This window comes from Xyrauchen texanus, chromosome 30, assembly GCF_025860055.1.
Source record: "Xyrauchen texanus isolate HMW12.3.18 chromosome 30, RBS_HiC_50CHRs, whole genome shotgun sequence".
In the NCBI taxonomy this organism is placed as follows: domain Eukaryota; kingdom Metazoa; phylum Chordata; class Actinopteri; order Cypriniformes; family Catostomidae; genus Xyrauchen; species Xyrauchen texanus.
The window spans coordinates 28,418,160-28,436,897 of NC_068305.1; the positions used below are offsets into that span (position 1 = coordinate 28,418,160).

At 37.9% G+C, this 18,738-nt stretch overlaps 1 protein-coding gene across 1 annotated transcript in view; it reads left to right on the forward strand.

Annotated features, from left to right (window-relative positions):
* Positions 1–330: 330 nt before the first annotated feature.
* The window catches only part of LOC127624094 (sestrin-1-like), a 58,284-nt gene continuing 39,876 nt past the window's right edge, over positions 331–18,738 (forward strand). Inside the window, exons 1-2 of the mRNA XM_052098751.1 lie at positions 331–429; positions 1,107–1,425. Coding sequence (XP_051954711.1) covers positions 1,150–1,425 — 276 coding nt within the window. The 5' untranslated portion in view covers positions 331–429; positions 1,107–1,149. The remainder of the gene's footprint in view (positions 430–1,106; positions 1,426–18,738) is intronic.

Below are 18,738 nucleotides of genomic sequence, written 5' to 3' on the forward strand. Positions count from 1 at the left end.
TCCATTGAATAAGATATCTGAAAATCTGGTGAAATCTTTGTAATAATCATAAGACTTTTGAGATAAACAAGTGGTGGCGGGGCCCCTGCAGTTAACCAAGTATCATTGTGGATTTCGGAAGTTGTAGTTTGACTTTTTATTTGCTCCAGCATGAGCATATAAAGGTGAAAGCGTATTTGAACTACAATTCCCTTTAAAGTATCATTGGGAGGAGCTAGCTGAATGGAACGCCTTTGTAATCGTTGATTGGTACTTCTTGCGCATGTCTCCGCCTTGCTTTTATTCTCTGGAATCCTATTGGATTGTGGGAACTGTCCATCAATTGTTGACTCAATTTGCTGTGCAATGGACTGAACTCGACTGAAGACAGAGAGCGCAGGAAGGTCTCATTCAAAGGCAGCGGTGACGGCAAGAGAGAATGAGAATTTAGTAAGTATTTTCATTTGACACGTTTTGCACATTTATTTTTAAGATGGTTCGCGCTTATTAATTAGTAAACACGTTCGTGGCTTTATTAATAGTGCAGCCATTGGGAGATTATTGAATTTATCAGCTGCCTGACAGAACTTGCATGACTCGTTAAACGTTATTTAACGGCGTTTTCTTACATATCTTACATACATTTTGAAGTGTGTACACTATTTAATATCATACTGAGTGTTCTTTTGGTAATATAGCAAGTTTTACTTTGTGGTCAGTCCGTAAACCATAGAAAGCGATCGAAAACGGTCTTCCAATACACATAGAGGGATTTGAAATTGTGTCAGTCGTCTCGTTTAAAAAAACAGAGCCCTCCTCTTGTTACAGGGCAACAAACCAACCCCTCTTTTAAAATGCATACAAGCTGCTGCTACTGAAAACACAACAACAACTTTTATTTAGTGCCGAATTTAACACATTATTTATACACCCATTAAAGGCATTATACTTGTGAAGACATGCCCATGCCAGTTGCAAGACTGAACGCTGTTTATATTTGCAGAAAATTACACTTTTTAAGAGTGATTTATGGAAATCCTAAAGCCAGCTTGCAGCAGGGAAGATTGGATAGTTTTTAGCTATATCATTAATTGCCACACTTTTTTTTTTTCTTTTGCTTGGCACAGCCTGTCAGTAGTATAGTTGAAGAATAGTGATAGTGATACAGTGATGGATATGAGAGATGCTGCGGGAAGGTGGGATGCTCTGGGCAGTCGAGATGCGAGCTCCAGACATGCTGCGATGGAGATCATTCACCAGGAGGTGATTAAGAATATCGAGAGTATCGGACCGATACCAGACACACACTCCTCCTCTCCCTTGGCCACAGATGACAGTCTGACCAGCGATATCAACGCTCTCCTGGCTCATGTCCTGATGCTCTCCAAAAGATGTCCCTATGAAGATGTCAGAAAGAAATGCATAGGTTTGCTGCAGAGGGTTCAGGTAGGTATTACTGAGGTAATGCTGAAGATTAGTCTATTGATTATTTGTTCTAAACAACAATGATACAAAAAGAAAACACCCTTGAAAATAATAAGTTGTCTGTAATTGTCCTACATGCAGACCAACCCCCATTCTTTTTGAATGTAGGGAGGTTTACAGAAATTGCAGTTCTTCTTTCCAGGTTTTCCAGAAGAGACTAATTTCTTTGTCTCCATTAATTTTCCACAGAAAGAAAGCTGCTTAAGCAAAATAACATATAATTTAAACACAGTCTCTCATGTATGTTACAGACATGCTGTTATGATTTAATTCAATTCCAGACACAAAGAAGATTATGCTTTTTTTGTTGTTGCTTCCAGCACAATACTGACCATTTTGGGATGAGAAGCTGTAGCCTCCGCAAGGCTTTATTCTTAAAATATTTATGCGAGTATTAAATAAGTGTATTTTTTGCTGTTATGAATTGTCCTCTGTGGTCCTACATTGTTTTTTAATTTCTGATTTTTTTTTTTTAATTCAGTTTCACTCTATACTAACATGATTATTCAAGCATGTAGTTTTTAAATAAAGTGTAGCAGTTATTATTTGTTCATTTTGTTTCAGAAGCATGTGTTTATGTTTTTGTGGGATTGTCTGTGTGAAACAGCTTAAAATATCTTTGCCCAAGTTAAGGGAATTAGGGGACCAGGTCTTTTCCTACAGGATGAGGCTTTTAGTGTCACAGAGCTCAATGTCGGGGTCAAAGAGGATCAGGGGCTCTCCTTAGTGCCGGTCAGATGGTCACAGATGCTGCTGAAAATGGTTTACCAGTATATAGACCTTATTCACGCTAGTGCCATCTTTTATTTTTAATGGGAATGACAACAAGATTGTGAGGGTTAGACTTACTTCAATGGGCTGTTTTGCAGTTTGAAGTCTTTTTGGATCATACCACGGACTAAACATTGATAAAATATCTGTCCAAGAACATTTAGTATACAAAGAACTCCAGACTATATGAGTTGTGGAAAATCACAGGTGATTTAGGAGATTTACAGCTTTACATCATTCGTGCTATTGAAGAGATGGTAAGTCTATCCCTCACAGCCTCGTTGTCATTCCCATTAAAAATCAAGTATGGCGCTAATGTGAATAAGGTCTATTAAAGGCCATTTGGCTAATGTCTGTGTAAAACTCAGTCCATTTAATAAGAAAGGATTTGTATAGACCTAAAAATTTGCTAATTGCTAAATCACTAGAATGGTCTCCTCTGATTACCTATTGGGTATACATGTACAGTATGTACACTGTTTCCATAGGTAAAATATTTTTAAATGGTTAAAGGCTGGGCATATGTTGTGTTTGACTGAAGTGTCTATAATAACATTTTCCAGAAGGTTCTCTATCAGAGTCTGAGACTAGGAAGTATGGCATTTGATGTGGCTACATTAACACATACCTGTTGCAGTTTGGTTTGATGGTTGTTATTTTTTCTGGATCAGCAAGTTTGGTAATTAACACCAATGTGTGATTAATTAACCCAGAATCTCACTCCACTGTGTCCGGAACCAAAAATATACAAAGACATGCACACTCTCTCTCTCATACATGCACATTGTTTTAGAGTATGATGATTTATTGTTTTAAATGGCCCACACATGCCTCTGGTTTCAAGAATTATTAGAATAATACCAAAAATGTATACTTCTTAAAGCAAATTCTTACTGCAGCATAGGCAATTAGGAGCTATACTATTCTAATTTTAAGTGATATATATATATAATTCTGTTTATTCAATTTTTTTATGTAGTTTCCAAAAAGTCATTTTTGGATTCTTGTTTTCTGTTTGGGTTTGTTAGATGACAGGATGTTCTTCCCTTCTTTTATGTTGGCATTTTGACCCTTTCTGCTTACTGTATCAGTGCTAAGCTGTCTGCTGTGATATTTGGAATTATGGGATTCAGTGGGCTGCAACTCAAATGAGGTCACAACAGTGGAGAAAAAATTCAATTGACCTTTGATCTAGTGAGAACCGCACAAATGCAGGCATAAAGCAATAATGGAAGAAAAAAGGATTACTGGTGTAGCACTAAATCTTCATTGTCACTTGATTTGCAGTTATGGCCTAACATACTAACTGGATCTGTCCTTGGGTTGTGCAAAGTACCTGAGTGACTTGGGCATTGTTCGTTGTGTGAGTGTGTTTATGTGTGAGAGCACTAATGCATGTTTCTGCAGTCATAAGCCCTGAGAAGCTGTGGATAGAGAGACAGATCTAGGTCAGTGTCAGTCCTCTGGTCTGAAAGAGTTTTAAAAATTATGTAAGATGCCCATATTTCCTAAGGCCTGCATTTTGTTCGATATGGAACCTAGTGTCACATTTCTTGTTCAGAGGTGGTGCTAGTTTTCTGTGAATGGGGAATTCACAAGTACCCTTTGGTAATACTATACAGAAAGAGGATTCAACATATAATATTGATATTTATGTTCCTTTATTTCTTCTTTTATGATTACAGGGGTATTTTCAGTCCACTCTAACAGTACACCTTGTGCTTAAATTATTAGGTAAGAACGAGAAAGCCATCAGACCTCTAAAACAAGTATTCAAGAACAGTAGGTGGGTTTCCATCCAACTATTTTCATGTGTGTTTAGAAATTGTGCATAAGAAATCCTGAATGGAAATGCTTCAAATACAAATACGTTTTCTAAATGCACTTAAAATGTAATGCACTAGGAGGATTTTCTAGAGTTTCACATTAGTTAAAATGTGCATTAAGGTGATGGAAAAGGTTTATTTACAAAACGGTGATGTGTTTTGACCATTCCTGCATGTGTTATGAGTGTGCGAAAGGTCCGACCTTGGATCACAATTCATTGAACATAGCACTTGCCATTCAGAAGTGTTTAATGCAGCTAGTCAATAAAGTGGATTCTCACAATCCACCAGAACAGTTTTGTTCTTTAGTCTCGCTACCAGGTATGCAGAGACTGGGGGTGTGTGGATATCGTAGCAATTTCAGCCCACATTATATCAGAGATTACACTTACTCTGCGGTGTCTCATGTATGCATTTAATAAAATAAGTTACTTGATCCAATCTTGCAAATAAAACTGTCCCCAAAGCTGGAAGAGGTAATTCAGCTGCTCCATCATGACGTGGTGGCTCCCTCATAATAATGTGCATTGCGTAGTGGAAGGAAATGTGCAACAATTTGTATTTTCTTGAGTTACATTTTTAGAAATACGCTTAAAAGAAATGCTAAACATTTTTGATGGAAACCCAGCAAGTGTTCTTACTGTATTATTTGAGACAGGATTTGAAGTAAGAAATGTTACACAAAACCATATAGGAGTGCATTTGTTGCCATCCCAGACTTTGAAAATGATTCCTTCCCTCTGGTCTTAAATTAGCTGTGGACCTTGTGAGGGTCATGTGGATCGGATGGATGTTGTGTGCTTGTGTGTTTAGTGTGTGCATGGAAGCTGAGTGTTACCATGGCACTTGGCACCAGGTTAGAGGGCTGGGTTAGAGGGATACATTTGTCTAAATGAGCAGCAAAGAAATGAGTAGCTCATATTATGGATAGTTGAACATCTCGGCTCTGTACAGCCGTGGCAGTTTTCTGCTTCAGTTGATGTGGTGTTGATTCACATTGTTTCTAGATTAATGTGAAGAGTGCATTTGAAATAATTCCAAAAAGTTTAATTGGCCAAAAAAATGTCACTATTTTTTGGCCCTTGCACAATATGACCAGCTAACATAATTTCACTAATCATATAGCAGCACCTGAGAAAGTGTGAGCGAGTACTAGTCAGGTAAAATCAATCTATCATTCTGATTGGATTATAAGAGCAGACTGATTGCTATAAAAATAGGGAAGAAGTGATTCCAATCATTGTGTTCTTGTTAGCAATGGTTACCTCTAAAGAAGGACATGCAGCCATCATCGCTTTGCATCAAAATGGCCTCACATGCAAGGAAATTGCTGCAAAGACTATTGCACCTGAAAGAACCATTTACCGGATCATCAAGAACTTCATGGAGAGAGGTTCAACTGCAGTGAAGATGGTTTCAGGGCATCCCAGAGTGTCCAGCAAGCGCCAGGACCGTCTCCTCCTGAGGAGTCAGCTATGAAATCGTGTCACCTCCAGTGCAGAGCTTGCTCAATATTGGCAGCAGGTTGGTGTGAGTGCATCTGCACACACAGTGAGGCGAAGACTTTTGGACAATGGCCTGGTGTCAAGAAGGGCAGCAAAGAATCTACTTCTCTCCAAGAAAAACATCAAGGACAGACTGAAATTTGGCAGTAAGTACAAGGATTGAACAGCAGAAGACTGGTGCAAAGTTATTTTCTCTGAAGCCCCCTTCCGACTATTTGGGACATCTGGAAAATCAATAGTCCAGAGAAGAAAAGGTGAACGCTACCATGAGTCCTGTGTCGTGCCAATAGTGAAGCATCCTGAGACCTTCCACGTGTGGGGTTGCTTTTCATCCAAGGGAGTGGGCCCTCACAATTCTGCCCAAAAACACTGCCATGAATGAAGAATGGTATCAAAGTGTCCTCCAAGAGCAACTTCTCCCAATGATCCAGGAGCAATTTGGTGATGATTTGTGCATTTTCCAGCATGATGGAGCACCATGTCACAAAGCAAGAGTGATAATAAACTGGCTCGGAGATCGTTATATTGAAATTATGGATCCGTGGCCAGGCAAATCCCCGGATCTTAATCCCGTAGAGAACCTATGGTCAATCCTCAAAAGGCGAGTGGACAAGCAGAAGCCCGCAAATTGTGATCAACTCTAATAAGGCAAGAATGGATCGCCATCAGTCAGGATTTGGCCCAGAAGCTGATATCCAGCATGCCAGAGCGAATTGCAGAGGTTCTAAAAAACAAGGGCCAACACTGTAAATATTGACTCTTTGCATATATTTAATGTTTTTGCCAATAAAAGCCTTTTAAAGGCTATTATGAAATGCTTATCATTGTTTTCCAGTATACCATAGAAACATGTGAAAAAATAATCTACAAATACTGAAGAAGCAAACTTTGCAAAACACAATTTATGTCACTGCCAAAACATTTGGCCACAGCTGTAGGTCTATACAAGTGCAACTGGATGGTGATCAGCACTTTAAAGTTCCAAAAAGCACAAACAATAGTAGTGAAAGTAATCTATACTACCCCAGTGCTTAAATTAATTTCTTCTAAAGTGATACGATAGCTTTGGTTAAGAAACTGATCATTATTTACTTCCGGCCGCTCTCCAATGCTTGTCCATGAGGGGACCCAGTTCATGCAGCCTCTCGCGTGTGTTTGCATGTTCACGCGAGGACTGACACAATACAACCGGAAGAGCAGCTCAATTTTTCTATAAGAGAACGCTGTTCACAAGCTTTATTGGTATTTCATTTGAAATACCCAAAGTGATCATATAACTTAGAAGACATTAATTTAGACACTTTTGGAGCTTTGAAGTCCTGATCACCATCCACTTGCTCTGTATGGACCTATAGAGCTGAGATATTCTTCTAAAATTCTTTGTTTGTGTTCTGCTAAAGAAAGAAAGTCATACACATCTGGGGTGACATGAGGGTGAGTACATTTATAAAGCTAAGTGCACTCTACAACACTCAAGCTAATCCCCTTCTGCACATTTAAAGAATCAGTTTCGATTTCTCTCGTGTTGGTTGGCATGCAGACAAGGTGCATCAATTACAAGTTCATTCTCCCTGCCGACTGTAGATATGATCCTCAAATTCATTCTCACGAAAATCTGTTCTTACAAACAATTAAATTGATCGCAACTAATTTCTATGGTCTGGGGCTTTTGTTGCAAACCAGTTGCAGTCTTAAAGGGAAATACTGTGTATTTTATTTACTTAGAATATGACTTTCTTGTTTCCCTGGAAAACACAAATGGAGATTGTGGCATTTTGGAGGCCAGGGCCGGGTCGTGATGCTACAAACCCGGCCCCTAATAAGGCTAATCAAGCCTCCGAGTGGGATAAAGGCTGACCGGAGACGCAGTGCTACAGAGAGAGAGATTTACGGGTAGCTGCCCGACACCTGTGTGTGTTTGTGTCTTTTTGGTTTAGTTTATTATTAAACTATTATTTATATTGTCAAGCTGGTTCTCGCCTCCCCGGGCTGATTTGGGTCCGGGCTTCCGTCATTCCGCCCTCCTTCCTGCTACAGAGATATTAGGCAGAATATCAGGGGTTGTGAATGATTTAAGAATTTCCATTTTTGGGTGAACTATTCTTATTAAAACATCAAAGGGCAACAAGTTGCAGTGTGCACTTTCCTTAATGGAAAGGTACAACGGCAATTCCAAAAATTTTGGGACAGTATTAAAAATGCTGATAAAAATAAAAAGTAGTGATTTGTAAATTATATTCAACCTTTGCTAAATTAAAAACACTTCAACTACTCATTTTATGATGTTTTAACTTGTGTATATCTTTGTTTTTTGTTTTTTAATATACAGTAATTTCAAATCAGATGATTGCAACACTTTTTGGTAGGAATTTGGGCATTTCACCCTCTATAGTGCACAATGTATTTAATAGATTCAAGGAATATGGTTAGATTTTGGTGCGTAAAGGGCAAGATGAAAACCACTTCTGAATGCACGTTGGAATTACTTTAGTAAACCTTTATTAGTCAACAGCATTCGCCAATGCATCCACAGATGCAAGTTAAGACTTGACTTGAAGTTAAGACTTTACTATGCAAAACAGAAGCCCTACATCAACACTGTCCAGAAGAACTGCTGACTTCTCTGTGCTCGGTCTCACCTTAAATGGAAAGTAGAACAGTGCAACTGAGATTTTTGGTCTGATGAGTCCACATTTCAAATAGTTTTTGAAAAACACAGATGTCGTCCATTAATGCAGACATATAAGTACATATTTTGGAGAAGCATACACTGCCACTCAGTACTGTCTTTTCCAGGGATGTCCCAGCATTTTCAGCAGGACAACTTCAAACCACATACTGGCCGAATAAGCAGTGAGTGCGGGTGCTAGATTGGCCTGCCTGCAGTCCTGACCATCTCCAATTGAGAATGTGTGGTGCATTAGGAAGCACACAATACGGCAACAAAGACCCCTTACAATTGTGCAACTGAAGATCTGCGTAATTGATGAATGGGGGAAAATTCCGCTTTCTAAACTTAACAAACTTTTGTCTTCAGTGCCTAAATGCTTTAATAAGTGTTATTAGAAGAAATGTTGATGTTTCACAGTGGTAAACAATCGACTGTCCCAACCTTTTTTAGTTTGTTGCAATCATCTTATTTGAAATTACATTTTCAAAAAAACTATGAAATTCACAAGGTAAAACATCATATAATGTTTAATGTAGTGCTTTCAATATAGCAAAGGATGAATATAATTTACAAATCCCTCCTTAAGACTAGATAAAAGTAAAGAGTGAAGGATAAATAGAGACTTTATTTATATTTCATCAGAGAGAGAGAAAAAAAGAGTGGAAAAGTACCAGCAGACTGTATTTTGTCCTGTTGTAAGGAGGGGGGCTAACATGACAGCATGGAGCAGTCTGGAGGACAACAAGCCCACAGTTGGGGAGGGGGACTTGTTTGTGGTAAATTTGTTAAGGGGAGGGGAAAATCCTTAGAAAACTCTCTCGACTCTAGGAATCAAGGAATGGTTCTGGCCAAGAGGAATGACGCCCTCTTTGGATGTGAAAAATGGCTCCACTCCAAAAAGAACAGCACACACACACTCCGCAAATCACTTCACACTCCGTGCATAACATCGCTCAGTTAACACTTTGGCTTCTTAGATTTCTGGATAGTAATGGTGTGGGTATATGTGACATTCTCTTTCCCCCACTGTTTTGGTCTGGGAGAGTTGTGAGCATCGTAATGCTTTTTGAGTGTTATTAATGCCTCTTCTGTTCTACTCAACAAAAAGACGCAGAGAGAAGCAGTGGACAAAGCTTTGCAGATGAACTGCAGAATTTGTTGATAGATCACAGCAGAGCTATGAATGTGATAGGTGGAGACCCACTGGAGGATAGATGAGGACAGACTGAGGGAACAAAAACAAATTTAGAGAGATAGTGTGTGTGTGTTGGATGTTATGCTGTGTACAAGGTTCAGATTACAGCCCATCTGTCGTTGATTAATTTGACTGAATGCACGTAAAGCTATGCACATGGATCTATACAGGATTTGATTTGGTAATCATTTTGAACTGTTCCACATGAAAGTTTGTTTTGTATTGATGCAACCCTTTTAAGTCCCCCATTGTAAGGGTGGAGACTTTATTTGTAGAGTAAGTCAAGTGTGTGCAGCAGTGGTGTCTTCTACTCAAAGTGGCACACATCATGTTGTATAAAATCTGTGTTTGGATATTTCTGACATTTTGTGACCATGCTGTGGTTTGTTGAACTACCACAAAACCAAGTTTTTCTCATAGTGTGAGATTATTAACACCAGGGGGAGCCATTACCTCATTACAAAACTGTGCACTAACTGCTGCCTTTGGGGTTGAAATAGCAGAACCTTTTGATTTGAATGCTTGCAAGGCTCTGGCTTTTTTATTTCTTAACCCCAAAGGTTATCATGCAAATGTGCACAGAGCACATCAGTAATAATGGAGTTGTTCATGCTGGCCTGATAGTCTTCCGGATTAGATGACTAAACAGGCAGATTTAGGTGTGTATGTTTGTTGTTATAAGTACAATGGTGGTGCAAGTAAACCTGGCTTTGGCTCAGCCTTAAATGTTATATTTGTTATGCTATAAAGCTCAATTCTAAATATATAGCATCTTGATATTTGTGTTTTTGAGTTCTTTATATGGAGCTAAAGGTGAGTTCTTTATATGGAGCTAAAGGTGCATTCACACACTGACAGAATTTTGCAGTGTCAAAGCTAACGGCGGTCATTTTCAGTGAGAGTTGGCGATTTGAGACTGCATTAACAACAGTGACTGTTGGTGAAAAAGTTGAGAAAAGTTCAACTTTATGCAAATAAGCAGCGATTTAATGTGGCAACTACCAATGGGGGTGCAGACAGCGATGCAATGCCTGATACAGTTAACTGCATTCGCATCGAAAGCACTGCCTACTAGCAACGAACTGTGCATAGACTCTCAAGTCACAACTTCTTGCTATTTTACCTTTGTGAACTCCACTTAAATGTAAATTAATAGGATCTTTCAACCCTGTGCATATGTTTAGAGGACAAAACCACTTTTTAACTGTTTCATCAAGCACATCATCAACAGGCTTTATCATACTAAGCAGAACCTCCCTGTGATGTGATAGTCACCCATCCATAAAACCTCTAATGAAGCATTTCCTCTGTTCGGTGAGGTGCATGTTAACATCAGCCCTAATCTAATTTTATAGGTACGATTCTCCATCTCAAGGCTTCTCAATCTATTCCTCACGTTTAAAGTGGTCTTGGAGTTAGCCTAATGAGAGTAATTTGTTCATTCAATTTATTGAATTCAACATTGTTTTGTTCTTTAAAAGTCTTTTGGTGGAACCTTAGAAATGGATTCTGCATTTTTATCAGATTTAAGTTGGACACACTGAACAGTCAACACCATGTGTGTGACAGGACATTTGGATGCATCGTTTGGGTCAGATGGCCACAAACCTGATGAAGTTACCACTTTTAGAGGTTCCTTAACCTTTCTGGCCACGTTTGGGCATTACAAGAATAATTTTTCTGATGTAGGTTGATTTTCCGCAGAAAAAAATTAAATGCCACGTGTGGCTATGCCTCACTATGCCACAGAACCCACGTGTAATCAAAGTCAAAGAGGAAGTGATGTTCCTCCTGCACGAATGAACACTTTTTTTTTGTTGTTTGTTTGTTATAGAAGCATAAGAATGGCAAAGGGTAAAAAACTGAAATCACGATAGAGGGATGTGAAATGGAGATCATAAATAGACACAGTTGTCAGGCTAAATAGAAGAAATCTGTCTGGAGGTTGGAGGGCCTGGTGACTGTTCAGACTGTGTTGGGCACCTTGAGTCAAAGCTGAAGCAGTTCATTTAAGAGGACAAGAAATTAGACATTATGTTGGATGCATGTAGATGAGGACATGCAGAGATTCTTGAATTCTGAATAATTTTAAGTCCTTAAAGAACTTGACCACAAAAGACCCTTTGGGTTGATTTGGGTTCTGTACTTCAATGGATATTGGGATGCATGAATTATCATTGAAGTTTTATATCATCACAGTGTCAATGACATATTCTCTCCATAACATCACTTTCTGGTTTTCTACAGCAACATCTGGCTTAAATCCATGGTTGAGCTTTAGACTGGGACTAACATTGCTTGTTTTTGAGGCCCTTTCTGTTTCCTCTGATCATTTTATTTTCATGGGAAAATTTCAGAAAAAGACAATGACAGGTGTTGGATAATGATTCTCACCTATAAATGTTTAAATACCATTGTCCACTGAGCTAAGGCCAATTAGTAGTGGTAAAGCCTAGTATCAGAGAGTGAAGATTATGCATTGGCACTCGATCTTTTTTTCTGCAATGCCAGGATGTACAAGGTTGAATTTCCAATTCATAGAGGTGAATTTGCAAAGGGAAATATAATGGACCGAAAATTACCTGTTGAATAATAATGATGACATTTAAAAAAAAAAAAAAAGAAATTTTGGAAGGTGAATATTTTATCATTTCATTTTTTACTGATTACATTTTGTGCTATATTTTTTCAAATATAATATTCACAGCTAAAATATACTACCATATGAAATTGCGTCCCCAAAAAATGCAAGCCCTGTTAATACAGTGGTTTTATTTTTCAGTCAATGCTATTCACTGTGCTATTTTGTTTCAAAGATGTTTGCCGTTAATTTACTTCCATACTTGACAGGGAAATGTTTTTATTTATTTCACATCTCTTGATTCTGATTGGTCAATCACAGCATTCTGCTGACAGATATTTTTGTATAAAGACTGCTAAACTGCATAATTGACTGTTGTCCCAGTCCACTTCCTATTAAGCTGAAGTTCCATTTTTCTTGTATCTGCCTTCTCTTCTCACATAATAAAATAGTTTCTAATTTACATCTGGGTCTTGATCACCCTATTGGGGTTAATTTGTGAATGTGATAATGCCCGGCTGACTGAACATAATCCTCCACATAGAAGCCCTGTTTTCTGCTTGTTCATGAACTTGATCCTTTTTTTAACTTATTTTTTACAGTTTTAACTCTCATTTAAATCTACAATTGATCAAAAGTTTGCATTTTTCTCTTTGATTGACATGTGCAGTGCAGGTTTGTAAGGTATTAGAACGACAGTATCTAAGGATCAAATGAAAGTGTTTGCCTAGAACTCTGGGGGAAAATGGTCCAGTGCAGCTTTCCTGCTCAGGAAGGGATGCAATCCTTGTAAAAGTTAAGTTTTGGTATTTGGGAGTCTTTACTCTTGCCTTTCAGCCTCCTTGAATTAGGGCTGAAACAATAAGTCGATTAGACGATAAAAAATTGTCAACAAAAATGTTCATTGTTGAATTGTCATTTGATCTCATTTAACGTAACATGAGATCATATAAAACTCTAACGATGATGCGAGAGAGGAGCACAGCAGCTCATGCCTGACTGAGGAGAGGAAGAAAACACATATCCAGATGCACTCTAAACAGCTTCAGGTGATGTAGATCACAAAATATAATGGAATTATAATGGAAAAATGTGTCTGTGTCACGTGAAGGGGGAGAGATTGAAACTGCACCCATCTGAGGCACCCTCTGGTGCAGGGACGCCCGTTAGCTGTAGCTAGATATGTAACGTGATGATTGCAATGTGTTGAATCATAATATACTGTAGCCTATGTGTCACGTGTGTATCTTATTGTGAAGTAAATCAGCTCTATTAAGAAGATAGAGTTTGTTTATGTGTGTTAAAGATGGATCGAAATGAAAATAAACGTAAGAGACTGTAGTCGTAGCCCATTAAACACTGCTACGAAGTTTTTGATCAGTCTTTTTTGGCTCTTTTCCAAAGATAATATCTAAAACAACATACATTTATATTAGTAGTTATACTGCAGAAGAAAAAAATTTTATTGGAGAATGTTGAATACAATATTTAAATATTTTAAAATATCTAAAAACAGCCTACATAAAACAAGATACATTTACCCTAGAAGCAACATATACGGTATTTAGACTTGCTTTTAGAGAATATGTGGAAAACAAGACAAAAACTCATGATTACAATAGGTTTTCTTTTTTTACGTGAATTTTTACTGAATTAAACTTACTAAAAAAAATTCCCTTGGAATTCAGTGAATGTCATTTAGCAATATTTTTAAAAAATGATTTTGTCCTCTTTATTGTTCGTAAGCACATTTAATACAACCTTTTATGTCTAGGCACAAGCTGAATTGGCGGTTAAGAGCTAATGATTTATATTTGCATTAATCAATCGAATAGTCAAATAATCGTTCTAATAATCATTAGATTAATCGATAATAAATATAATCATTAGTTGCAGCCCTACCTTGAATACAGATTCACTTTTGGACAGTTCCACATAGTGACATGCAATATGGGTTGATTGTAGTGGTAATAAACAATAAATACATATTTTTGTGAATTTTGAATAAACGTTGAATGTAAAAAAAAATTAATTCCAGCAAATCTTTTTCATCTCATTTGCTGTCACTACTTTTTATTTTGTTACTCTATGGCATTAAATCGGCCACCATGGACTCTTATTATAGGTTTTATCAATTGAAAAACTCATGTTGTTTGACCAATAGTAATTATTTTGCTTTAACCATATGTGACATAGTGACAAAGATATAGGGTAAGGCTCTGTAGTTTGAAACAATATGTATTTTGAAAAGTTCTGTAAAAATAAAACTGGCTTGACTATTCTGAGCACTTTTTAAATAAAATCGTGTTTTGAGAGTGTTTGTGGTGTAAAGTGGGTCAGTAGTAGCCTGTTCCCTCAGATGGGGTTTGTTAGTCTAGAAGTAAGTTGCTGGTGTGAAATTCCCAGCCGGAGTGTGGACACATTTGTATATAGGCAGGTGTGAAGGTATAGTTGCGTGTGTGTGAGCTGGGGCAATGCTCTGGACAAAGGAGGTTTCTGCAGGTGTGTTGTGGTGAACTGAGGCTGGTGGACACCAGCGCATCACACCTGCCATACAGTGCATATATCCATTTATAGTGATACTTTTTCTCACAGAATTGTATCGATACTTTAGATCCCTGTATCATTATTTTAATAGATTTTTTATGTATCCATATCATGTGCAACAATTCAGTAAAGAAGCAGCAGGTCTAAGTTACTTTGAGTTATTGAGTCTAAGTTTTAAGATGTGTCCCAAATGGCACACTTCTGCACTATTCTGTGCCATTTTGTAGTGTGAGTAGTATGTTAACACTGAAAATGCTGCAAAAAAGTGTACTTTAAGTACCCAGATAATGGACTTTTTCAACCATCAAAACAGAGTGGAATGTTGGGCACTACATGCACTCAGCGCACGCTGATTGCCATACATAGCTGAAGGGGAGGAGTTACTTGGCTGCATTGTTGGTCAGACAAAACCAACAATAATAACATTATTTGCCAACCAAAGGGGTGAAGAATGAAGCAACTAGCAAAACTTCAGTGGATACAGCACCTTACGCGAGTTGAATGCTTTACCATCAGCCCAAGCTGTGCGAATATGTACGTAGTTGAAGATAAAAGTGTTGAACTGAAGTAAGCTAACGCGCTTAAGCTAGCTGCAAAACATCACGTCTGCATGAAACATTATTTCCGTCAGCTGTTAAATGGTGAATGCTTCTGTGTAGTAAAAAGATGTTAAGTGTTCAATTTGGGACGATACTACAGTTTAAAAATCCATACACTACATGGCTGAGTGCATAGTTTATTTTGCAAGTGTATAGTGTGTCATTTGGGACATGTACGTTTCTTTGAATAAATGGTGTCAGCTAAATAACAAAGTATAAATTGGATGTCTTTTAAAATGATTAATTGTCCTTTTGTTTTATAAAAGACATTTTGATGGAAATAGATTACTTAAATTTCTTATAGTGGACACTAATAGTTACTATGAGTTACTTTGTTACTTGACAAGTAACAAAGTAATTAGTGTTGTCAAAGTACCGGTACTTTGGTACCAAGTCAGTACTAAATAAAAAAGATGTAATGATTGCAGTGTATCTACAGTACCGTAGTACCGACTACCGACTCAATCCTAAGTATGACTGACACACGACTGCGTTAAAATTTTAATGAGCACATGCTCTGCATAATGAGCAAATGCTCTGCATAATGAGCACATGCTCTTTTACTGCTTACACAGAAATAATCAAATTAAAATCGTGACCTGTCCTAGAGTGATTTATTAAACTGCTAAAGGCTACAATCTTAGTGTGGAAGAAATGTGTACATTGAATGAAGGCATAAGTCCGACTGCTCAAACACCTGAAACTCCACAGATGTTGAAAATCATTCACGTTGTATCAGATGACAGAGCAAAGCACTAATCTACTGTGAACCATGCAGCACATGTAAACGATATATTTATATAATTAATATATAGTTTATAGCTTGTGTGTGTGTGTGTGTATAAAGCAAGGGGTAGAATATTCTTGCAGTATTTACAGGGTTTATAGCTGGATTGACTTAACATTGAGCTGTGTGTGTGTGTGTGTGTGTGTGTGTGTGTGTGTGTGTGTGTGTATAAAGCAAGGGGTAGAATATTCTTGCAGTATTTACAGGGTTTATAGCTGGATTGACTTAACATTGAGCTGTGTGTGTGTGTGTGTGTGTGTGAGCGTGTATTTATCACTTTGTGGGGACCAAATGTCCCCATAAGGATAGTAAAACCCGAAATTTTTGACCTTGTGGGGACATTTTGTCGGTCCCCATGAGGAAAACAGCTTATAAATCATACTAAATTATGTTTTTTGAAAATGTAAAAATGCAGAATGTTTTCTGTGAGGGTTAGGTTTAGGGGTTGGGTTAGGTTTAGGGGATAGAATATAAAGTTTGTACAGTATAAAAACCATTATGTCTATGGAAAGTCCCCATATAACATGGAAACACTACTGTGTGTGTGTGTGTGTGTGTGTGTGTGTGTGTGTGTGTGTGTGTGTGTGTGTGTGTGTGTGTGTGTGTGTGTGTGTGTGTGTGTGTGTGTGTGTGTGTGTGTGTGTGTGTGTGTGTGTGTGTGGACTCCATCAGTAGAGCTAATAGCCAGGTGTTTTTACTTCTGTTCAGTACATATTGTGCTTTCTGTTGGAGTAATGGCCAGCCCCACCCTCTGACCAGCTTATTTAATGACTCTCATCAGTGTTTGTGCATTTGTATGTGTGCTATTTGGTCATGAATGCCTTCCCAGATTGGGCGGAAGTCCATAGTCTATTTATGCCAGGTTCTGACCTCTCCTTCATTAGTATAATACATCAAGAGAGCGATAAGGAGAGAGGGAGGCAAAAAAGAGAGCAGTACGCTGAAAAACAAGCATTGTCGCCCATAGACATTGGGTAGCTCCACCCCCATCGCTTTGCCATTGGTTGATATGTACAGCATGAGTGCTCTGTGATTGGCTCAGAGGATACACACCTCCAAAATACTAGAATCTGTTTGTGTCCTGTGTTAACATTGCAAAACTGAAGAGAGAGAGAGAGAGAGAGAGAGAGAGAAAGAGTGAGAAAAACAGAGAGACAGAGGCATGTAGAAGATGGAACGGGGGCTTGGGAAAGGGGGTGTGGACCATATGGTTGGAAATGTCCCAGAGATTTCTAGGAAAACGGAGAACTGTTTGTTTGCAGTGATGCCTGGGAGACAAAAGGAGTTGACCCACATTAAATGGCAGATTCTCCTGCATTTTAGTTAGTTAGTCTTGTCCCTCAAACATTTTTGCTCTTATTTAGGTTTTCCTGGAATCATATCCCAAACAGCTTCAATCTGCCAAAACTTGTTTTTATGTACTTATATAGCTTACTATAATTGTAAGCTAACAAAAACATGCCCTTTTGGAGTACAACCCCAATTCCAAAAATATTGGGACAGTATGAAAAATGTTAGCCTATTAAAAACAAAAAGTGTGATTTGTAAATTCTATTCACCCTGAGCTATATTGAAAGCACTACAACAATACATTATTTAATGTTTTACCATGTGAATTTATTAAGATAAGATGCACTAATTTCAAATCAGATGATTGCAACACACTCCAAAAAAGTTGGGACAGTCAAGGGTTTACCACTTTGTAACATCACCATTTCTTTTAATAACACTTAATAAGAATTTGGGCACTGACGTTACAAGTTTTTCCACCAGAATTTCCACCAATTATCCATTATGCAGGTCTGTGCAGTTGTGCCTTCGATGCTGCATTGTGTGCTTTATAATGTGCCGCACATTCTCAATTGGAGACAGGTCAGGACTGCAGGCAGGTCAATCTAGCACCTGCACCATGCACTTGTAATCCAGGCAGTATGTGGTTTGGCGTTAAAGTTTTTTTTTTCTGTCACTAATCCCTTGTTTTTTTCTTGCAGGCGATTTGAACTTCAGTTTACATTTCCATTTAATTATTTGAACAGACATTATCCAAAGCAACTTCCAAATGAGAATAATTCAAGCAGTAGCAATTAATTAAAGGGAGAATACAATAGAAGTAGTGCTCACGTACAAAATTAATTTTAAGTACTAGAATTTTACAGTGCTAAAAAAAAAAAAATTAAGTGCAATAATAAGGCTATGAGTTAGTTAAGGACTCCTAGGTAAAGCGTTTGCTCCGCCCGTTAGTTAGTTAAATAAATAACGTCAGCCATTATTTAGCCTAATTAGATTTGCTAATGCTTTAAATTTGATAAAGCATTTGTTTAATTTTGTAAAAAGGCATTGATTGAAGACATTTGTGTCTTTCCATAAATTAACAGAAAACAATTTGTTTTTACCAAAAGTTTCTACTATTGAGAGGTGTCTGTAACAGTGTGTTTTTTGGGGAAAATGCTCTTGAAGGCTCGATCCATTGCTATGGTGTTGAAGTTTATGCCTTGCACTCTGTGTGACCCTCTGTTTTTGCAGCATTTTCCAGCTCCATGCAAATAAGTAACAGGTTTGGTATTTCACATAGCTGCCATATTTTAGCATGATAAACATGAGAAACATGGATGCCACTCAATTTAAAGAGTTTAATTTAGTTATTAGACAAATATGTACTCAGAGCAGCACGTATATGAAGTTCTCCCAGTTTAGAAGGGTAAGGGCGCTAGGGCCCTTGATGGCACTGACGTGCGGTCTGGGTAGGCAAACTAGGCACTGCCTACCCTGCCAAAATTCAAAAATAAAATGTT